The sequence below is a fragment of the Cervus elaphus genome, chromosome 4 (genome assembly GCF_910594005.1).
Source record: "Cervus elaphus chromosome 4, mCerEla1.1, whole genome shotgun sequence".
NCBI lineage: Eukaryota > Metazoa > Chordata > Mammalia > Artiodactyla > Cervidae > Cervus > Cervus elaphus.
The window spans coordinates 43591450-43614638 of record NC_057818.1 but is presented as its reverse complement, the minus strand read 5'-3'; the positions used below and the strand labels follow the sequence as shown (position 1 = coordinate 43614638).

Below are 23189 nucleotides of genomic sequence, written 5' to 3'. Positions count from 1 at the left end.
GCCTGTGTCCACAAGAAGCTCAGTGTCACAGGTCCCCTGACAACCTTCACTGGTATTTTAGTCAAACCAAGAAGTATGGTGTATAAAATTCTATTGCATTTGGCACTCAGGAATATTCCAGACAAAATATGGTCTAAAAGAATGGAAAAAGTAACATTTCCATGAAAACACTGAAATTTTATTGATATATTGCAAAAGACTTTCACACCAAAACTAAGAACATGAGCAATTTTTGAAGCATTACAAAGGTACTTTTACCATGCATTTCAGAAACTTTCCCAAAACATGAAATCAGTATGTATTAATAGTAGAGAACAACAACAACAAAAAACAATTAGTAATTGTTTACATTTCACAAGCAAGTAGTCCTGTATCTTACAGAACGTAATTCAGAACTTCAAATAGTCGTAAATTTAAATGTCTGAAAAAAGAAACTGAAATTTAAACATGTAGCCATCCTCTGCCCAATACTTTCACTCAGCTGTTAGTGAACGAGAATCAGCGTTACATCTTCTCTGAGAACAGGAAACCCCATCGTTTTTACCTGGGCACACATCTGTGCGGCTCTACTGCTTGCTATTATTATGTGTTGCGTTTTATGAAAGAGACAATACAATGGCACATACACTGCAGGTGCCCAACAACCTCAGGGCAAAAGCCAGTGCAGCTCAGGAGGCCTGGCCACCGACCCAGTGGCCTCCCCAGTGGGAGTGAAAGCTGTATTTACCGAAACGTACATGGGATAAGAATGTTACAAGAGCTTCACAGACCAGAACCTCTGCCAGCAAAGACACCACAACTTCCTGAAGAGCCGGCCCAGTTCAGCCAGGAAAAAAGGACAATCACCCCCAGTGTACCTCATGTGCCAGTGAACCGTGGGCTCACAGTGGCGGCAAGGATGCGACTCTGACAGCTGTCCCGGCTGGACACCACCCCTCCCCTCAGAGGGCAGCGGCATGCCTCCGCCCAGCAGCACTCCAGGCCCCACCGCTGGGCAGTGCCCACCAAGGAGCAGGCCGTCTTATTTTACAGATGAGGAAACTGAGAGCAAAAGGACGGTCACGCCTGCTCATGGGACATGACAGCTTGATGACAAAGGTTACCTCCCGTTCAGGTGGTGCTTCACACCTGGGACATAGACAAACGTGGGCACCTGTGCTTTCTGATGTGTAAAAAAGAATAAAGATTCTGGGGGCCGTCCTAACGGTCATGTTCTATCATGTTATTTTCCAATTCTAGGCAAAGCTGCCAGACCCACACTGAAGCAGTGCACAGGGTGTAAATTTGCCAACAGCTTGCCCACCTAACTTCTCCAGTTAACGTGGAAAGCCAGGCTCTGGGCATTCCCACATTTAAGTGCTCATGACAAATGCACATTTCCTGATGACCTCGTGACTGTGGGTGCTGCAGCCTCACCCCAGGATGAGGTCATGAATATTTTCAGGGCTCGCCATGTGCAGGTACTCTGAGCGTTACCTCCAGGCACAAGTCCTCTTCCGTTTCCACTGGAGAGAGACCTGTGTCCCGTTTGTCCCGGACGCTGCAGGTTCCGAGGGCACTTCAGAAGCTTCACCTCCAGGAAGCCCTGGTCAGGGTGCCATTGCTGAGGCAAGCCCATTCTCACCCGTGGCCTGTCTCTTCGCAAGATGTCAGCTTACCCTGGGTAACCGGCTATCAATATGTAAAGACTACTAGGAGTGTTAGCACACACAGTTATGTTGAATGCCAACCAACTCATGGCTGAAAGTGAAGCGAAGTGTTAGTTGCTCAGTCATGTCTGACTCTTTGCGACCCCATGGACTGTAGCCTGCCGGGATCCTCTGCCCATGGAACTAAGGCAAGAATACTGGAGTGGGTTGCCATTTCCTTCTCCAGAGGATCTTCCTGACCAGGGATCAAACCCAGGTCTTCTGCACTGCAGGCAGATTCTTAACTATCTGAGCTACCAGGGAAGCCGCTGAGGTCTGTTAAGCAGTGCAGAGTATGAATTTTAAGAAACCCCAATTTATATGTGCAAGATCAGGTTTTACGAATGTACCAAACACAGATGAAAAAATAACAATGAACCCCAGGTGGTACAGTTCATTACCTGAATGCCTGAGTGTCAAGGCAGGCTTCACACCAGGCGACCAGCAGGACAGCCCAGCACTCACAGTGTCTCTGCTTCCACCTTCCTTCCAGAGTCTCATCATCAACTCATTTTTCTATCAGTTAAGAATTTATCACCATTACTAATCCCAGTGCCGCAAGGTGACAGTAACGCTTGATCCTTGAGGGGAAAAAAGGCCTGTCTTCTTAGCTTCTGGTCACACAGCAATATCCATTTCTGGTTAGAACCCTCTGGCTGCTCTCCAGGTTTTAATTCACATTCTCATTCACTATCACTTTCATCTTCATCGGAACTTTTGTCACTGGTCTCAACCAAGCCTGCCACACTGCAGGACAGGTTTTTAGAATTTACAACTAAAAAAGGTAGATGTTATTAAAAATATGTTAATAATTATAGATTCATTAGCAAATCTTCCCCCACCCCCATTAGTTTGGTCATTGCAGAAAAAATCCCTTGGGTTCTAGCTCTCTATTTTATGACTCAAGTTTTCATTATTTTAAGCAAGAAACATGCAAGTAAAATTTGCCTGCTTATGGGTAAGTTATTTTCCTAGGAGAATTATTTGTACAAGTGTTATAAGGAGGTGTGTTTATAACCAAGAGTTGATATTTTCTCAAAGCAGAACATTTAGCACCAAGATCAACCACAAGGAGAAAACTAACGCCTGAGGGCTTTACATTAACTGCCCCTTCTTACAAAGGCTGCATTCCTGGGATCTGCTGAGTGGCTGCGTCCACCCCCATGATGCTCAGGTCCTACAACTCTCCTGGGGAGTGGGTGCACCTCCTCTTACCTTTGGCAAAGTGGCTATCCTCCTTATCCTCATCACAGTCTTCCCAGTGATCAAAATCAAAAGCCACATTTGGATTCTGTTCAACATAACAATTTACATTACTTAAGAGAATAAAATGTACTCAGGGTGTTAAGACCAAGCATGGCTGACTTCTACTCACCCTCTGTTTGAGTAAGCCACACCAAGACTCTTTTTGCTCTTTTGCAAGAGTGATTACAGGTTCGTCATATTTAATTATGCATTTGCAATCATCTTTTATTATGTTGGCTTGCAGCTCCAAATCAGCCAAGTAAAATTTCTCTCCTACCCAGGCACTAGATTTACAAAAAGAAATAAAGTCAGCCTTTTCAAACATTAGAAATTATTTCTATTTTATTTTATAAGCTATACATAAACCCACCTGAAAACGACTCTATCTCTAAAGTATTTACATTTGTAATCTTTTACATTCCTTATTTTTATCTTCAGTATGACCACATCCTCTTTTTGGAACCATTTTATTTGTGGGTGGAAGCTGGAAGAAAGGGAAGAGGATTATATACTCATCTCTGTGTATTTGCTAGGCAAGTAAGGAAAGCAGACCCCAGCAATGAGTGTACCTTTTCGGCGGCTCTGTAGTTTTGTTGATGGAAGCACCTCCAGTGTTTTCCGGTAACGTTTCTGTACAAAAAGTCAAATTTTCCTATAGGTTATTTATATGTGACTTCATAATATTTATATATATATCATATATAACACATATATATATTACAAATAACAAATATGACTCCATTATATATATAATATATATATTATAGGTACTTTTGGCATTTTATGCAACTTTTAGTTCAGGAACTACTAAGAATATTAGCATAAACTTCATAGTAACCAAAGTATCCAGTTGCAAAGAACAATTTAAAAAAAATGTACATCACTTAGTGTAACCAATTAAACAAATACTAGATTAAGAAAAGAACTATTTACCTTGACTAGTATTATGATTAAACAATCAACAATCGGGAATGTAAACTCTCTGAAAAAGGACCACATGTAATTGTTGGCCATAGGACACCACTGCTATCTCAACCTGCTAGGACCCCTAACAATTTCCAGAACAGCAATCAGTACATGCAAGGACCACTCCAGTACATAACACTTCGTAAATCAGTGCAATTGAAATTCTCAGTCTAAAATGTCTGAGGCTTTCAAAGACTTGAGCAAAAATGTTTATAAGGGGCTTTGTTAACAATAGTCAAAAACTGAAAACAATGTCTTTCAACAGGCAAATGGGGAAATAAATTGCAGTATATTCATATCACAGAATGAAAGTGAAAGTCACTCAGTCATGTCCGACTCTCTGCGACCCCATGGACTATATGGTGCATGGAATTCTCCAGGCTAGAACACTGGAGTGGGTAGCCCATCCCTTCTCCAGGGAATCTTCCGAACCCAAGGATTGAACCCAGGTCTCCTGCATTGCAGGAAGATTCTTTACCAGTTAAGCCACAATGGAAGCCCATATCACAGAATATGACTCAGCAATAAAGTACCACTGCTACTTACAATAATCTAAATGAATTTCACAGACATAATGTTGAATGAAAGAAGACACAAGAGTGTATACCATGTGCTTCTAATTCAGCAACACTGATGGTATAGTAAGTAAGAACAGGGGCTAAGTAAGAACAGGGGCTCCGAGGCAGGGTTACAGACAGGAAGGGTATGGAAGGGAGACCACTGGGATTCTGGAAATGGCCAACAGCCTGACCTGGGTGGGGTAATGGACATGTGCACACAGGAAAATTTTCTATGTTTAAGATCTGTGCACTTTTACTGGATAAGCATTATACCTCAAATAACAAAAAGGAAAAAAGTTACAGAAAAAAGATTGGAAGCTGAATTGTCAAAAATAGAAAGTTAGGTAACATCAGTTTATATCACCTTCTAATTCATCTAAAAGCGGAAAGCCTAAACATCAGAAAATTTCCAAGCATTAGTGATTTTGAGTTACCCATCTTTTATATAACCAACCGTGCTTTCGGTTTTCTGAGTCTGTCTTGGAGTCAGTTCCTTTCTCCGAGCCCTTGTCCTCTTGCCATGTGCTCGGCAGGCAAGCACTGTCTTCTCTGGAAGAAGGTATCCTGGGCGGAAGAGGCAGAGGTTAACCATGAGATGAAGAGAGGAAAAATCTGGCTCCCTACAGGGATTTCCAGCAAGAAGAGGGAGGCAGGCCAGCCAGGCATGGCTGAGAAGCCTGCTGCAGCAGTCACGCCTTCACAGAACTTACAGCTCACGGACAGACGACAGGCAGGTCACCAGCTCTGGGCACTGGCGTCAGCCGAGTGACTGATGGACATACATCATCCAACAAGTGCAGGAACTCATTTGCCAAAATAAGGTTCTTTTCAAATCGCTTAACTCTGAGAATTGTATGCACCGCTGCCCACTTCAAAGAGCAGAAAGTACAAGCCATCTCCTTTCCTCTCCTGCCCCAGCTTCCCAGACACCCTCTTACCACTCCTGGTCTATTGCTAGGAACATTCTTTGCAAGAAAAAGCAAATACTGCCCTCTGTATCTTTCTATCTAAAACACACACACATGTTTAAACACATGGGAACCTACTACATTACATTCTCTTTTTCTGTCCCTTACTTTATTGTACTTAATAACTGGAAATTACACCATATCAATATATAGAGGGCAATCTCATTCTTACAAAAAATTGTGTTTTTCTTTTGGTTGTTTTAACAGGTAACCACATACATGTTGTTCAGTATTTTAGAAAAATCTCTCCCCTCCCCTCTGTTCCCCAGCCACCGATTTCCTTTCTGAAGGGAGAAAACATAAATCATTTCTTGTGCATCCTTTCTGAGTTAATTGAAGCCTAAAGGAGCAAATCTACACGAACACATGTATTACACCCCTATGGGTAGGGAGTGTGCACGTGTGTCTCCAAGAGCACATCTGACTGACACATGTGAAGCCTGTGGCATGGAGGGCAGTGTCCCATGGTCCAACCACTCAGGCGTGGACCCCTTCTCAGGCTTCATTCCCTTCACCACTGTGCGGCCTTAGACCCTCCGTCGCCCACCCTCTTCCTCCACCACGGCTCTGACCTCCTCAGCCCTCATTTACTGGGGATCAGTTCCTTCCTCCTCCCACACGTACACAAGTCATGACTGTCCTCAAACACCAGCCAATTAGAGCCTCCCCACCCACTTTCCTGCACTCTAGGTTTATACCTTCAATAACCTGAAACTCAAGTCCAAAACCCACTCAGTGTCTCCTCTGCTCTGAGCTGGCTGCTCTCTGAGAAACATCCTTGAACAGCCAACCCTGCCACTATCTTCTCAGTCCTGAGGACTCAGAGTGACACAATTATACACACTCCCCTGTGTCTGTCAACCTTTCAGACCCCCAGTCTCTGTCCCCCTTTCTAATCTGCTCTAAGAATGGCGCCATGCTTCTCGATTCTGGTCCAGCAAATACCACAGCTGCCTATTCATCTCCTGAAATGGAGTCCCTTCCTGGGAGGCAAGCTTCCTCGGTAGCTCTCGTGGTCTCTGCACTTCCCTGCATCTATGTTTATGACCACAGGTGTCCAACACTCCTGTAAGACTGCAGAATCATCTGTGCAGGGACTGAGCAGCGTGCTTGGTTCAGAGCCGGGGCTCAACAGTAGTTGTGGGGTTTCCTGTAAGTGACCCACCTCTGTCTTGAGTAACCCTACTCAACTGCAGTGGCATCTTCAGTTTTAAAAGAGTATCTCAAGAGTAAGTATGGAGGACTTCCCTGTAGATAGGAGTCCACCTGCCAGGGCAGGGGACACGGGCTTCATCCCTGGCCCGGGAGACTCCAGAGCTGCAGGGCAACTAAGCCTGTGCGCTGCAACTACTGAGCCTGCGCCCGAGAGCCCGAGCGCGGCCACGACTGCAACCCGCGTACCTCGAGCCTGTGTGCTACAGCGAGAGAAGCCACCGCAATGAGGCCCGCGTCTGTAACAGCTAGAGAAAGCCCGAGCAGCAAAGAACACCCAGCACAGCAAAAAAAAAAAAAAAAAAAGCAAGCATGGAACAATTTTTGTTTCCTGAAAGTGTACAGAAACCAAAACATATTCTAATCCCACAGGTACCCAATTTTATTAGGATAGAAAACCCTGTAAACTTCAGATAGTTTTCATCTTTGCCATGTTCTCTGAAATTCCCCTACTCTGAGCAATAATTTAGGAACACTTCAAGGTCTCCCACGATCACAGCACTAAATCCGCCTGTCAGTTCTCAGTCCTTATTCCATGTGGCCTCAGCAGCACCGGGCAGCTCACGGCTCCCTGCTCCGTGAAACTCCTTCTTCACTGTCATCCTGGATGCTCCCCCTGACCCCAGCCGGCTCCAGGCTGCATCTTCTCAGGTGCCCACTGCCAGCCACCTCTCAGCATTAGAGACCCCGCAGCTCACTCTCGACACCCAGCATCTGCTGACCACACCCCATACAGGTACATTCAGACACCAGCTACTTCTCCCACCTCCACACTACCACCGCAGTCTGAGCCACAGTCATCCTGTCCCGAACTCTGGGCACAGACTTCGTCCCTTCCAGTCTCTTCTCAACACAGCAGCCCAGGGTGCTCTGATTAATAAGTCTTTCCTCTGCTCAAAACTCTCTCACAGCTCCACTTCCTCCTCCGAGGAGCCTATCCTTGTACCGGCCACAGGGTCCGAGAAGATCCGACCCCGGTGCCACTGCACCCTTCACACCTAGACTCTCCCCTTGTTTGCTCCTCTGGTCACTGTACCTCCCTCTCTGTTCCTGGAACCAAGGAACAACCAAGCCTTCTCCTGCCCACTCAAGTCTTCGCCTCTCGACATCTGCCTGGGTCAGGACTCAGCTCTGGTGTCTTGGGGCTCACCATCTCAGACCCCAAACCACCTTCCCTTCCCTTCTGCGTTAATCTGCTCCATCTCACATACCACCATCTGATCCCCTATGTATCTCTGTAACATCTTCATCGTCTTTCTCTCCCCATTAAAATGTAAGTCCTTCATCTATTTAGTTCACTACTGCATGCCTAGTAGACAATAAATGTTTGCTGAATAAATGAATGAATTTTAAAATTTCAACTTTACCTACTGAAACATCAATTAAAAGTATTTATCAGGTCAACTGAAACAAAGTTAGACTGAAGAAACATTCCAGCATCCAAAACAAAATGGTGGATTAGGAAACTCCAAGTTCCTATTTCCCTATAGGTAACACTGAAAGAACCACCAGCTGTCTGAACCAACTTCCTGTTCCCCCAGCTCCACCCCTGACGCCAGAGAGGGCAGAGCCGACTTTGTGAATTATTTGTGTAGTCCATTCTAAGCTGCCTGGAGCCAAGACAAGACACTCGCTCAGAAAAGTCCTAAGACGACCCTAAGCTTTCACCTCAGGCTGATTTCTAGGCCAGAATGTGGAGAAAACGGGAAACTTCTGCACTGCTGGTGGGAACACGACACTTAGCTGTTGTGGAAACAGTCTGTCAGTTTAAAAAATTGAACACAGCACCGCCATGTGATCCAGAAATCCCAGAAGACCTGAAGGCAGGAACTTAGATAGCCGCACACCAGCGTTCACAGCAGCACTACTATAACAGCCAGATGCCCACTACAGATGAATGGATAACAAAGTGTGGTACAGCCATACAGTGCAGTATTTTTCAGCCTTAGAAAGGACGCAATTTTGACGTCTGCTATAACATGGATAAACCCTGAAAACATTACGCTAAGTGAAATAAGCCGGACAGAGAAGGACAAATATTACATGATTCCATTCGTATGAGGTGCCCAGGATAGGTAAACTAATGGAAACAGAAAGAACAAAGGAGGTTTCCAGGGGCTGAGGGAACAGAAGAAAGGGAGTTACGGTTTAATGGGTACAGGGTGTCTGGCTGGGATGTTGAAAGCTTCTGCAAATGGACTGTGGTTACACAAATGGTTACACAACAGTGTGAATGTACGTACTGTCATTGCATTATATACTTAATAATAGAGAAAAACTTCGTATATTAACACATATACGTGGAATCTTAGAAAAATGGGACAGATAAACAAACCTATGTGCAAAGCAGAAATAGAGACACAGACACAGAGAAAAAACACGGTCACCAAAGGGGGAAGGAGGATGGGATGAACTGGGAGATGGGGACTGACATATATACACTGCTATGTATTAAACAGATAACTAATGAGAACCTACTATATTGCACAGGAAACTCTACTCAGTGCTTTGTGGTAACCTAAATGGGAAAGAAATTTAAAAAAGAGGTAATATGTGTATATACATAGCTGATTCACTTTGCTATAGAGCAGAAACTAACAAAAGATTGTAAAGCAACAACACTCCAATAAACTTTTTTTAAATAGTTACAGTGATATATTTTATGTGTATTTTACCACACTTTGAAAAAACAAAAATGAGAAATTGTTATGTATATTTTAACACAATTAAAATGCAATTTAAGAAATTACCAATAATTTTACTAGCTGTGCTAACAGCACCTAAGTCAAGTTTTTTAAAGCCTTTTGTTGTTCCACATCCTCGCCAACACTTGGTATCTCCTTTCTCTCATTTCCCATGGCTATGAAGTGGTACTGCTCCACTGTGGTTTTAATCTGCATTTCCCTGATGAGTAATGGGCCTGAGGACCCTTTCATATACTAATTACTGGACAGCTAATTAATGAATTGGACATTGTGAAGTGTCTGTTCACATCTTTTGTTCCGTTTCTACTAGGTGTCTGCTGTTTCTGACTGAAAGGAGCTCTTGATGCAAGTCCTTTGGTGGACACACACGCTGAGTCCATCCTCCCGTCTAGGGGCTGGCAGTATACTCTCTCAGAGACTTCAAAAGTCCTCTCATATCTTGCTGTGGACATGAAAACTGGTACAACCAATCCGGAAAACTGCAGAGCAGTTTCCATTCCATTCTGTCAAAAATACATTTGTAAGTGAACCAAAGCACATGGAGGAGAACGTTTAAAGTGCCACCTGAAGTGGCCCAGACCTGGAAATTCCTCCCATCAACAGAATGGGGAAATAAATCACACTCATAACAACGGAATATGGCACAGCAATGAGAATCCATGGTCTACAGCTGCACGCACAACATGGATGAATTCCACAAGTAACAGTTAAAGATGTCAGGAGACACAAGAGACATATTGCATGGCTCCATTCAAAGAACGAGCCAGGAGGAGTCATCCACGTTGCTTTGTGTCTGAAAGGCGGCTGCCTTGGGGAGGAGCAGGAGGCAGCTCTGAGTGGCGCCCTATTTCTGATCTGGGCTGGTTTCCCTGCTCAGAAAATCCACTAAGCCATACTTAGGATGTGTGTACTTTCCTGGATGTGTGCTGTCAATAAAAAGCTAACAAAAGTTCCTTCTGTAAGTGATATGGTGAAATAACATATTTGGAACTTGTTTTATAATAGTCAAGCAAAAACAAAAGTGTGGGCTGGAGTGTGGATAAAATAAGACTCCCCAAATATTGGTAATTACTGGGTGATGGGAACACAGAGACTCATTAGACTACTCTACTTTCAGCAAAAACGTCCATACCACTTGTGAGTTCTATTTCCACAAAACAGCTCTTCCAAAGGGCGACAAAAATCCACTTACAGGGTCTGGTTCAGGCTTTCTTCAGAAGATGGCATTTTAGCTCCTTTGTATAATTTTTTCAGTTGTTCTACATGTTCTGAGTTATCAATGCCCATTCCCATTGACAAAATTTCAGCTCGAACATTATAATCAATGACAGAAGTTTTCAAGTTTGAAAGTTTTGTAATGTGCACCTTGAATCAAAGAAAAAATACAAAGTTTACAAGAACCACACTTAGAACTTTAGATGAATCACAAACATTCTCTCATGGCCTCCCTATCTCACTGTGCAGTGTTCAATGCACCAGGGCACATGCCACCACGTGCAGGGTCTCCTCATCAGTCTTCCAGAACCCAGCCGCATACTGGGGAGATAAGATCAGGTGTGGAGCAGGGGCCAAGATCAAGTCCTGGGGTAAAGCCCCAGACAAGACCCATCTGTGATGCTGTAACCACACACACAACTCTTAGATCTTTCTGATTTTCCCTCTCATACGCTCACCTCTCCTAACAAGAAGCCTCAGGCTCTTTAGAGGCCCAGAAAGGGCCTATGCCAAGGCTCTAGATCCTGTATCTTGGGCAGTTTCCTCCATTTGTTTTTTTTCTGCAACCAAAATATTCTCATCCGTTTCAGTTTACACAAAATTAAGTAAAACATGGAAATCTGCAATTGTCTGATTCCTGTTGGTGGGAGGTATGGCCCCAGGACTTTCCTGGGTTGGGGGAGCAGACCAGGCTAGCAAGAAAGGCACACCTCCCCAGGGACCAGGAATTGGGAACGCTCTCCCATTCAGGAAAAGGAAAGAACCTTTCTCCTCTCAGCCCGGGGACCACGCTGCTGTGGGGGGAGAAGGAGGTGGGGTATGTCTGTTTCCCCTCCAAGGTGCCATGGACACGGTTACACTTTGGAGCTGAGGAAGCATATTTGCCACGTAGGTTTTCTTTTTTTGCCTCATTCTCTTGGCTGTAGTTTAAAAAAAAATCCTTGCCTATTAATAAAGTTTCCATTTTATTTCTGTAATAAAGAACCACCACAATATTATTATGACATCAACTAAGAACCGCCCCACCTCCAATCTTTTCATTTACCTGCACTGGTGGTCTCTACCTTCCCTTCCAAAAATCATTTTCTCCTCTTACTTGTAAATCTTATACCCAAACTCATCTTTTTCAGTGTTAAGGCTTTTTCACTCTTAGGGAAAAAAAAAACTTTTAACAAAACAGCTTTTACAAACTGAATTCCTTCAAACTTTATACATTATCATAATAATTAAGATTTAAGTCTAATAGAGCAAAACTCTGAAGTGAAAAGTAGAGTCCCCGGGGTGCAAGCAGAGTAGGGCCTGAGAGCGGATCTCAGAGGGGACGCCCGAGGCCCTGGCCTCACATTCTGTCTCGCTGCCCACCCCCACAGCAGCTCCACAGGGCAGCTGTCTGTTTATGCGTGGAACCCCAGTGCCCCATACAGGTCCCGGCACACAGGAGGTGTTCCATAAATATTCGGTGAATGGATGAGGTAGAAACCATGAACATGATAAAACCTGTCTTGGAAAGCCTGAGGACTTCTCCACGCTGTTGACCACTGTTAAGATCATTCACAACTAGCCCAGCACACAGCTGCGCTCCTTCCTGCAGGGCAGGGCCTGCCCCAGGGCTTCCCACGCTGCCGCAGAGGGCTGTGAAAGGAGACTAACGGGGCACAGCTGACACCCGGAAAAGAACTGGAAATGGCAGAGACTGTCGCACGTGCCAACAACAGTTTCATGAATTTCCTCTTGGTTGTACGTGTGAGTACATGCGATTTATACAGACCTGCCTGCGAGTGCTGGGTTATAACATAAAAGATTCCCTTAAACCATAAAACCCATGACCACACATTCATGACCCAAATAACATGAGACAAGGGCTCCTTCACACAGAGCCCTTATCAAATAAGCCTCCATTTAGTGAGGCAAAGAGTTATTTAACCAACAGGTTAGAATAATTTGGGTAATTTCAGGGGCCTGGAAGATCCCATGGCAGGCTACAGTCCATGGGGTCGCAAAGAGTCAGACATGACTTAGGGACTGAGCACATTCAAACACATGTTTCTTTCTGAGAAAACTGCGTTCTTACCATTGGATCAATCCAAACTGTATTTCCTAAAGCCAGTACCACTTTTGCATCATGCAGTTTTCCAATAATTTTATGATGAATGTACCTAGTAACCTGAAAAAAAAATATACATAAGTAAATTTATCTGAAGATTTAAGGAAATACTTAATTGTGCATGTGCTCAGTAGTTTCACAAAAAGCTTTTCCATGCCTTTCATTTGAGCCTCATGACCACTCCATGAAGCAGGTTATGGAGGCCATAATGCCCCGACACCAACAAGGGTAACCACGGTGGAGAAGGACGAGGACAGGTGCCAAGTCCCAAGCACATGGTATTCCTGCTACTCCCTAGGAGGCCACACACTGGGGCTGCTCACGCCAGCGACACTGGGGTTGAGGGGCCCTGGTCTCCACTACCAGTGGGACTCTCTCTTCACGCTCACTGAACTTCTAAAGAAATAAACATCCATCATCTAAAGACAGGCTGACAGCTGATGGAGGAATGAGAGCTGTGCATCCACACTGGGAAACACGCGGTGTGGGGAGCTCACAGCCTGGCCCTGCACTCGGGATGCACCCTTGCATCTGTCCTCACTCAGCGCCACTGTCTACAACCCAAACTTTTTACTTTGCCACGTGTAATGGCTTCTTTCATACCCTATTCATCAGACTGTATGAAACGTAACCTTCTTCTGAAGAATTAAAGGCCTTGTTATGAATAGGAATCACTGCTCTGGTGATGAGCAAGACTGTCTGCCTGGTCCCCCCACCCACCTGGGACAGCCGTGTGCACCATGTCCTGGCACAGTGGGGCTTCTTCACCTTCAGTGCCTTATCTGGTCTACTTGGTGACATCCCAGTTACCTGTTCTGAAGGACCCAGAGGAAACGTCCCTTCCTTTGGAAGCTCTTCTGGACTCTCTCTCTTTCCTTGCCCATCTTCCCAACTCCAGTGGAATTACCTGGTCCCCCAGAGAGGTACAGGGTACCCACTCTTGTAGCTGCTTGTACTGTTTATTCTCTTTAAGTGACAGTCAGTTTATTTTTAGCATAGTGCCTATTTTATACCAATTCTAAGCCTGGGAGCACTATCGATAATGATGGCCAATCATGTCTGGCACCCTCTGAGGGTTCAGAGCTACGTTCAGAGCACAGCGCTGGGAAGTGCATCCCTGCCCAGAAATATGAAGCATTTCACCCAAACCCAGTACTCCAAATTCAAATACACCTCAACTCCATGTTTATTCTGGGTTAAATATATTCTAGAAGTCAACAAATACAAAAAGCCCAAATTACCCACCTTTGGATTCCATTCAATTTCATTGTCCACAGGTTTCACTCTACAAACAATAAACTCCACAGCTTGGGGGGGCAGTGTGTGGAATCTTTCTGGGAGGTGTAGCAACTGGTCTCTTGTGACGAGCCCAGTCCTGCCTTCATCTATGAACTTCACAAGGACATTATCCAGGGCCCATGTGTCCTCCTTCTGGCTCATCTCCAACACCTGAACCCTGCAGAACAACAGTGGCCTCAGACCAACACAGAGAACCAAAGGGAAATAACTGTCGCTTCAACTTACTTGCTAAAAGCAAACCACACAGAAGTTTCCCCTAAACTGCATGGCTTAACTCCATACTAGAAATAAAATAGCTAGAGTCAGCAAGAGCACTTAGCCATGATTTATTTTTTTAATTCAAGTATAAGGGTTTCCCTAGTAGCTCAGATGGTAACGAATCTGCCTGCAATGGAGGAGATCTGGGTTTGATATCTGGTTCGGGAAGATCCCCTGTTAAAGGAAATGGCTACCCACTCCAGTATTCTTGCCTGGAGAATTCCATGGACGGAGAAGCCTGGCGGACTATAGTTCATGTGGTCGCAAAGAGTCAGACATGACTGAACAACTGACACTTTCACTTTCACTTCATGAAGTGAAGTGAAATCACTCAGTCGTGTCCAACTCTTTGCAACCCCGTGGACTGTATTCTGGCCTGGAGTAAGCAGTGGGTAAGCCTTTCCCTTCTCCAGGGGATCTTCCCATCCCAGGGATCGAACCCAGGTCTCCCGCATTACAGGAAGATTCTTTCTTTACCAGCTGAGCCACCAGGGAAGCCCAAGAATACTGGAGTGGGTAGCCTATCCCTTCTCCAGCAGATCTTCCCAACCCAGGAATTGAAACAGGGTGTCTTGCATTGCAGGCAGATTCTTGCCCAGCTGAGCTACCAGGGAAGCCCAGGACTCAGTCTGCTTATCTGTAAAATGAGAACTGTGCTCATTTTATGGGAATTTGTAAGAATTCCATGAGTTAGAGATGCATGTGTGTGCAGGACAGTGAGAGCTCGATGACGGTCATATAAATGCCACACTGTTATCAGTGCTCTGGGCTCAGCGGTCCTGGGGCCGACGAGCTCGGAAGTAGAGCTGAGCTGGGCATGTGGGCACACAACCCTGCCACCACCCTCCTGGGAGGCAGCCAGGCTCAGCATATGCACGCAAACCGCTCAGATGGACAGCAATGAAAATAGGGATTCAATACCATTTAACGTTACCTTGTGCTTCACAACTTGTAGAGATGAAATAGAGACATTTTACCTGTGAAAAACTGATTTTTCTGCTAACCCATATAATCCAAATTTCTCCATCTTTTCAACAGTTGCTTTATTATTAGAGTCTTCAAAATACTCTTTCATCTCAGCATTAAGAGTTGCACAAAGATCCTCATGTTTATCAACTATACGACCAAAGTAATTTGTTGCATTCAAAACATAAAAGGGTATTATCTGAAATATAAACAGTAAAGTGAAAGTGAAAGTCGCTCAGTCGTGTCCGACTCTTTGCAACCCCATGGAATATAGTCCATGGAATTCTCCAGGCCAGAATACTGGAGTGGGTAGCCTTTTCCTTCTCCAGGGGATGTTCCCAACCCAGGGATCGAACCAGATCTCCCGCATTGCAGGTGGATTCTTTACCAGCTGAGTCACAAGGGAAGCCCATAAACAGTAAACATATCCAGAAAACACTCATTAGATGTTGGTAGGAATGCAATAAGGTACAGTCACTTTAGAAAGTTTTGCAGTTTCTTATAAAACAAAATGGTCTTACTATATATAATCACAGGTAACAGTCCTTTGTATTTATTTACCCAAGTAACTTCTGCCTACACAAAAACCTGGACTTGAGTATTAATCATAGCTTTATTCATAATATCCAAAAATTGGAAGCAGCCAAGATGTCCTTCAGTAGGTGAACAGATAAACTGTAGCATACTCAGCAATAAAAGTGACCTAGTAAGCCATAAAAAGGCAAGGAGGAATCTTAAATGTAAACTGCTGAATGAAAAGTGAGTGGAAAAAGCCTACACACTCTATGACAGCAACTATATGACATTTTGAAAAGGGGAAAACTACACAGACAGTAAAAAGATAGGTGACTGCTAGTAATTCTGGGGAAGGGTCAGGTGGAGCACACGGGACTTTCAGGGCAGTGAAAGTTCTCTGTGTGACACCGTAATGGTGACATGTGTCACCATACATTTGCAAAGTCCACAGAACGAACACTGCAAGGAGTGAACCTTAAACCATAGGTTTCAGTTAATAATCATGTATCAGTATTGGCTCATCAATGTCACACATGTCCACAATATTGGAAGATATTAACAACAGGGGAAACTGGTGGGGTCGGGGTAGGAAGGAGTAAAAGGGGAATTCTGTATTTTCTGCTCAGCTTTTCTGTAAAACTAAAACTGCTTGAAAAAATAAAATATATTAATTAAAATAACAACAACAAAAGAGCAGAGGTGTAAAAACCACCCACACCACAAGACCTGCAAGGTATGCCTGTCCGTGCAGGAAGCAGCACTGGGCGGCAAGAGTGTGCCTGAAGGACTGAGGACAGGAAGACCCCACAGGAGGCAGCAGGTAGTCACCCAGAGCTCACTGGGCCTGGTGACGAGGGCAGCTGACACTGGAACATCTCCATGCACTCTGACAGAGGGTGAAGGCTGGGCCCCTTCACCCACACTGTCCACCCAGGGACAGGAGAGACGAAGGAGGAGAAAGGCCAGACGCACCTCGGGGGAGGGACACAGAGCCAGGGCATTTCAAAATCTCAGAAACTATGTCCTCACTTTCTTTTTTTTTTTAACAAGACATGGAAACAACAGAAATGAAAACTCTGTGAAATTATAGAATCCTGACCCACATCACCTCCTTAAATTTAGGGGAAAGGAATTTTATCTAAAAATGAACAACAGCAAAGTATCAAGATCAAATTCCATATTAAGTTATAAAATAAAAAAGAGAATAAGCAGCAGAGTAAGTTGTTAGACACAATGAAAGCCACTAGGAATGTGTATCCTCAAAACAGATAAAAACTGTAACCTTCGCTTTCAAAACAAGCTGCTTTTCAGCTTGTTAATTAAGAAATTAATTAATTAAGAAAAGTGATATATGATATAAAACAATAACATAAATCAGAATTTTTAACTGTAGAAATGAAGTGACAGAACTTGGGAAATAATTAGAAATTAAAGAAAAAAATCATTTCAGCAATAAAAACTGTATTGGGGTTGAATAGAGATTCACCCCACCTGCCCAATCTGCTCCAAAGGAAACTGTCTCTGTGCTAGCTCCCAGGATTTGTGACTGTGACCTCATTGGGGAAAAAGGTCTTTGCAGATGTAATTAAGCATCTCTGGGTGAGGAGATTACTGTGGATTATCTCGCTGGGCCTTTCATCTACTGACAAGTGTGCTTTGCAAGAGGCAGAGAGAGAGGTGAGTGATGCGGCGGTGAAGGCACAGGCTGGAGGCACGCAGTAGGAGCTGAGATGAGCCAAGGAACACTTGGAGTCAACAGGAGCTGTGAGAGGCCGGGCCTCCCGAGACTTCAGATGGAGCACAGCCTTTCGTGGGCACCTTGATTTTAGACCCTGGCTTCCAGGATGGAGGGAATACACTTCTGTACAACAGCCCCAGGAAACAAATACAGCACAGCCACACAAGAAGGGAGCACGTATGAACGAACCTAACAGATACACCTTAGGGGGGAGGGAAGGTGAGAACAGAACACGCAAACTCAAAAGGAAGCAAAGTAATAAAACAGGGTCACAGGAAAGTGACAACTCAACTCAGTAATTCTACTTGCATCTCAGAATATCCCCAAAGGGATAGCCATAGATGTTCTGAAAAGGGCTGTGTAATCATCACATTCAACAACAGACAAGTTCCAAATAGGAAAAGGAGTATGTCAAGGCTGTATATTGTCACCCTGCTTGTTTAACTTATATGCAGAGTACATCATGAGAAACGCTGGCCTGGATGAAGCACAAGCTGGAATCAAGATTGCCGGGAGAAATATCAATAACCTCAGATATGCAGATGACACCACCCTTATGGCAGAAAGTGAAGAAGAACTAAAGAGCCTCTTGATGAAAGTGAAAGAGGAGAGTGAAAAAGTTGGCTTAAAGCTCAACATTCAGAAAACTAAGATCATGGCATCTGGTCCCATCACTTCATGGGAAACAGATGGGCAAACAGTGGAAACAGTGTCAGATTTTATTTTGGGGGGCTCCAAAATCACTGCAGATGGTGATTGCAGCCATGAAATTAAAAGACGCTTACTCCTTGGAAGGAAAGTTATGACCAACCTAGACAACATATTAAAAAGCAGAGACATTACTTTGCCAACAAAGGTCCATCTAGTCAAGGCTATGGTTTTTCCACTGGTCATGTATGGATGTGAGAGTTGGACTGTGAAGAAAGCTGAGCACTGAAGAATTCATGGTTTTGGACTGTGGTGCTGGAGAAGACTCTTGAGAGTCCCTTGGACTGCAAGGAGATCCAACCAGTCCATCCTAAAGGAGATCAGTCCTGGGTGTTCATTGGAAGGACTGATGGTGAAGCTGAAACTCCAATACTTTGGCCACCCCATGCATAGAGTTGACTCATAGGAAAAGACCCTGATGCTGGGAGGGATTGGGGGCAGGAGGAGAAGGGGACAACAGAGGATGAGGTGGTTGGATGGCATCACCGACTCAATGGACATGGGTTTGGGTAAACTCTGGGAGTTGGTGATGGACAGGAAGGCCTGGCGTGCTGCGATTCATGGTGTTGCAGAGTCGGACATGACTGAACAACTGAACTGAACTGAAGCATCACATTATTATTTTTTTTTTTCTTAAAAAAATTTTTTTAAATTTTAATTGGAGTATAATATTGTGATGGTTTTTGCCATACAACAACATGAATCGGCCTGAGGTTTACCTATTTTTAATAGTCCCCAGAGGTAAATGACTTTCTTTCTTAAAATATAACTGAGGACTTCCCTGGTCGTCCAGTGGAAAGGATCGGCCTGCTAATGCAGGAGACACAGGTTTGATCCCTGGTCTGGGAATGTCCCACATGCTGTGGTGCAACTAAGCCTGTTCTCTACAACTACTGAGCCCGTGCTCTGCAACAAGAGAAGCCACCACCATGCGAAGTCCATGCACTGCAGGGAGGAGTGGACCCTGCTCGCTGCAACTAGAGAAAGCCCATGTGCACCAATGAAGACCCAGTGCAGTCAGTAAATAAATAAAATTTATATTAAAAAATTTAAAATAGAAAATATTTATACATAAAAATATATTTAAAATGCTTAAATATAAAATTTATATAAAATATAAAATATTTAAAAATAAAATTTATATATATTTCATATATATATAATTTAAAGTATATATATATATAAAACTAAAAATTCCTTAAATTGTTTAAGTGGTTTATCTATCTTCCCAATTTAGTCTTCGTTTTCTGAACAAACTGGTACCTTGAAATAAGGCACCATATAAGAACCCATGCCTGATGTCAGATTAATGGAGGTACGTTAATACTGTCATAATTACATTCTATTAAATTCTACCACTTAAAAATGAAACTTGTTCACTAAAACTAACCATTAATCATTGGACAAAGGATCTTTAACAGAACTTACTTTTATGTATCCAAGCACTGGTAGAGTTTGGCTGGATAACTTCCTTGGTATGTCTACTTCTGGATTAAGACGGTGCCGGTCAGGACACATTCTTCTGTCTCTGAAAAAAAAAAGAACAGGATTTTAAGCCCAGAAAAAAATAATAATTTTCAACATGGTTTTTAAAGTATCCTTCAAGACAATTAATCTATAATTGAAATTAGAGATTCTGTAAAGTAACCATATTAAATCCTTTAGATGACACTAACAGTATGTAAATGAGTGGAAAGGAATCCTAAAAATTAACTGGCACTGACTAAACTTAAAGGACAGAGTTACTACATCATTTCTCCAGACAGCCTTAAATGTAATATGTAAATAAATAAAACATACTTTCAAAATAAAGATTCTGAATCAGAAACACATCACTATAACCTACAACATTATAGGGGACTGGAATACAAAAGTAGGAAGTCAAGAAACACCTGGAATAACAGGCAAATTTGACCTTGGAGTACGGAATGAAGCAGGGCAAAGGCTAATAAGAGTTTTGCCAAGAGAATGCACTGGTCATAGCAAACACCCTCTTCCAACAACACAAGAGAAGACTCTACACATGGACATCACCAGATGGTCAACACCAAAATCAGATTGATTATATTCTTTGCAGCCAAAGATGGAGAAGCTCTATACAGTCAGCAAAAACAAGACCAGGAGCTGACTTTGGCTCAGATCATGAACTCCTTATTGCCAAATTCAGACTTAAACTGAAGAAAGTAGGGAAAACCACTAGACCATTCAGGTATGACCTAAATCAAATCCCTTATGACTATACAGTGGAAGTGAGAAATAGATTTAAGGGACTAGATCTGATAGAGAGCCTGATGAACTATGGACGGAGGTTTGTGACACTGTACAGGAGACAGGGATCAAGACCATCCCCATGGAAAAGAAATGCAAAAAGGCAAAATGGTTGTCTGAGGAGGCCTTACAAATAGCTGTGAAAAGAAGAGAAACGAAAAGCAAAGGAGAAAAGGAAAGATATTCCCATTTGAATGCAGAGTTTCAAAGAATAGCCAGGAGAGATAAGAAAGCCTTCCTCAGCAATCAATGCAAAGAAATAGAGGAAAACAACAGAATAGGACAGATTAGAGATCTCTTCAAGAAAATTAGAGATACCAAGGGAACATTTCATGCAAAGATGGGTTTGATAAAGGACAGAAATGGTATGGACCTAACAGAAGCAGAAGATATTAAGAAGAGGTGGCAAGAATACACAGAAGAACTGTATAAAAAAGATCTTCACAACCCAGATAATCACAGTGGTGTGATCACTCACCTAGAGCCAGATATCCTGGAATGTGAAGTCACGTGGGCCTTAGGAAGCATCACTAAAAACAAAGCTAGTGGAGGTGATGGGATTCCAGTTGAGCTATTTCAAATCCTGAGAAATGATGCTGTGAAAGTGCTGCACTCAATATGCCAGCAAATTTGGAAAACTCAGCAGTGGCCACAGGACTGGAAAAGGTCAGTTTTCATTCCAATCCCCAAGAAAGGCAATCCAAAAGAATGCTCAAACTACCGCACAATTGCACTCATCTCACATGCTAGTAAAGTAAAGTTCAAAATTCTCCAAGCCAGGCTTCAGCAATCCATGCACCATGAACTTCCAGATGTTCAAGCCGGTTTTAGAAAAGGCAGAGGAACCAGAGATCAAGTTGCCAATATCCGCTGGATCATCGAAAAAGCAAGAGAGTTCCAGAAAAACATCTATTTCTGCTTTATTGACTACGCCAAAGCCTTCAACTGTGTGGATCACAATAAATTGTGGAAAATTCTGAAAGAGACAGGAATATCAGACCACCTGACCTGCCTCTTGAGAAACCTGTATGCAGGTCAGGAAGCAACAGTTAGAACTGGACATGGAACAACAGACAGGTTCCAAATAGGAAAAGGAGTATGTCAAGGCTGTATATTGTCACCCTGCTTATTTAACTTATATGCAGAGTACATCATGAGAAACGCTGGCCTGGATGAAGCACAAGCTGGAATCAAGATTGCCGGGAGAAATATCAATAACCTCAGATATGCAGATGACACCACCCTTATGGCAGAAAGTGAAGAGGAACTAAAAAGCCTCTTGATGAAAGGAAAGATGAGTGAAAAAGTTGGCTTAAAGCTCAACATTCAGAAAACTAAGATCATGGCATCTGGTCCCATCACCTCATGGGAAATAGATGGGGAGACAGTGAAAAAAAACAGTGTCAAACTATTTTTTTTTGGGCTCCAAAATCACTGCAGATGGTGACTGCAGCCATGAAATTAAAAGATGCTTACTCCTTGGAAGAAAAGTCATGACCAACCTAGATAGCATATTAAAAAGCAGAGACATTACTTTGCCAACAAAGGTCCGTCTTGTCAAGGCTATGGTTTTTCCGCTGGTCATGTATGGATGTGAGAGTTGGACTGTGAAGAAAGCTGAGGACCGAAGAATTCATGCTTTTGAACTGTGATGTTGGAGAAGACTCTTGAGAGTCCTTGGACTGCAAGGAGATCCAACCAGTCCATCCTAAAGGAGATCAGTCCTGGGTGTTCCTTGGAAGGACTGATGCTGAAGCTGAAACTGCAATACTTTGGCCACCTCATGTGAAGAGTTGACTCATTGGAAAAGACCCTGATGCTGGGAGGGATTGGGGGCAGGAGGAGAAAGGGATGACGGAGGATGAGATGGCTGGATGGCATCACTGACTCGATGGGCATGGGTTTGGGTAAACTCCGGGAGTTGGTGATGGACAGGGAGGCCTGGTGTGCTGCGATTCATGGGGTCGCAAAGAGTCAGACACGACTGAGCAACTGAACTGAACTGAACCTACAACAGAGGCCAATGAACCTCTAAACCAGGAGCCACTTAACCCAAACTGAGAAATAAAGTTTCATTTTTAAAAGTTAGTATTTTATTTAAAAGCATTATGGAGATTGTTGCTAATAATGGGTATAGTGTACCACAATCAAAAAAATGAGTTAATTTCAACAGTTATCTTTAAATTCCATCCAGTAGATATCTATCAGACATCTATTATCTAATCCCAGAGATCCACTGATCAGCTACTGGTATCGTGTCTGGATCCCTAAGAGAGTTCCTGAGTGCTAAGATACACCTGTGCTCTCCAAACTGATCCACAGAATCAATGCAGTTGTCAAAACTCCAGCAGTGTTTTTGAAGAAAGTGACAAGCCTATACTAAAATGAATATGGAGATGCATTAGAATTAAAATGCCAAAAATAACCATTAGAAGAGCCATGTTGGAGGACTTACATACCGTTTTCCAAGACCCACTACAGTACAAGCTACCTTAAGAAGGTGCAGTACTGGTTTAAGAACAGGCGAGTAGACCAGTGTAACAGAGAGCAACCACAAATGGATCACTTATACTGTTGTCTGTTTACGTCAAAGGCACCAACTCAGTGAGAACATGACGATGTTTTTTTTTACCTCCCCCCCACCCTGACGATGTTTTAAGTAAAGAAAGCTGGAGAGCTGGAGCAAGGGATTATCCATACAGAAAAAAGTAAACCTTGTCCATGTCAAACACTATACACAAAAATTTATTCAATATAGATTACATACCTAGAT

At 43.4% G+C, this 23189-nt stretch overlaps 1 protein-coding gene across 5 annotated transcripts in view; it reads right to left on the bottom strand.

Annotated features, from left to right (window-relative positions):
• Positions 1–676: 676 nt before the first annotated feature.
• TDRD12 (tudor domain containing 12) overlaps positions 677–23189 on the bottom strand; it is a 75501-nt gene continuing 52988 nt past the window's right edge. For all 5 annotated transcript variants that reach the window (XM_043899064.1, XM_043899061.1, XM_043899062.1 and 2 more), the window contains 11 exons: positions 19577–19676; positions 15198–15385; positions 13909–14119; positions 12631–12723; positions 10537–10709; positions 4914–5023; positions 3503–3563; positions 3304–3417; positions 3064–3217; positions 2904–2979; positions 677–2463 (listed from right to left, as the gene is read on the bottom strand). In XM_043899064.1, coding sequence (XP_043754999.1) covers positions 2372–2463; positions 2904–2979; positions 3064–3217; positions 3304–3417; positions 3503–3563; positions 4914–5023; positions 10537–10709; positions 12631–12723; positions 13909–14119; positions 15198–15385; positions 19577–19676 — 1372 coding nt within the window. In that variant the 3' untranslated portion in view covers positions 677–2371. The remainder of the gene's footprint in view (positions 2464–2903; positions 2980–3063; positions 3218–3303; positions 3418–3502; positions 3564–4913; positions 5024–10536; positions 10710–12630; positions 12724–13908; positions 14120–15197; positions 15386–19576; positions 19677–23189) is intronic.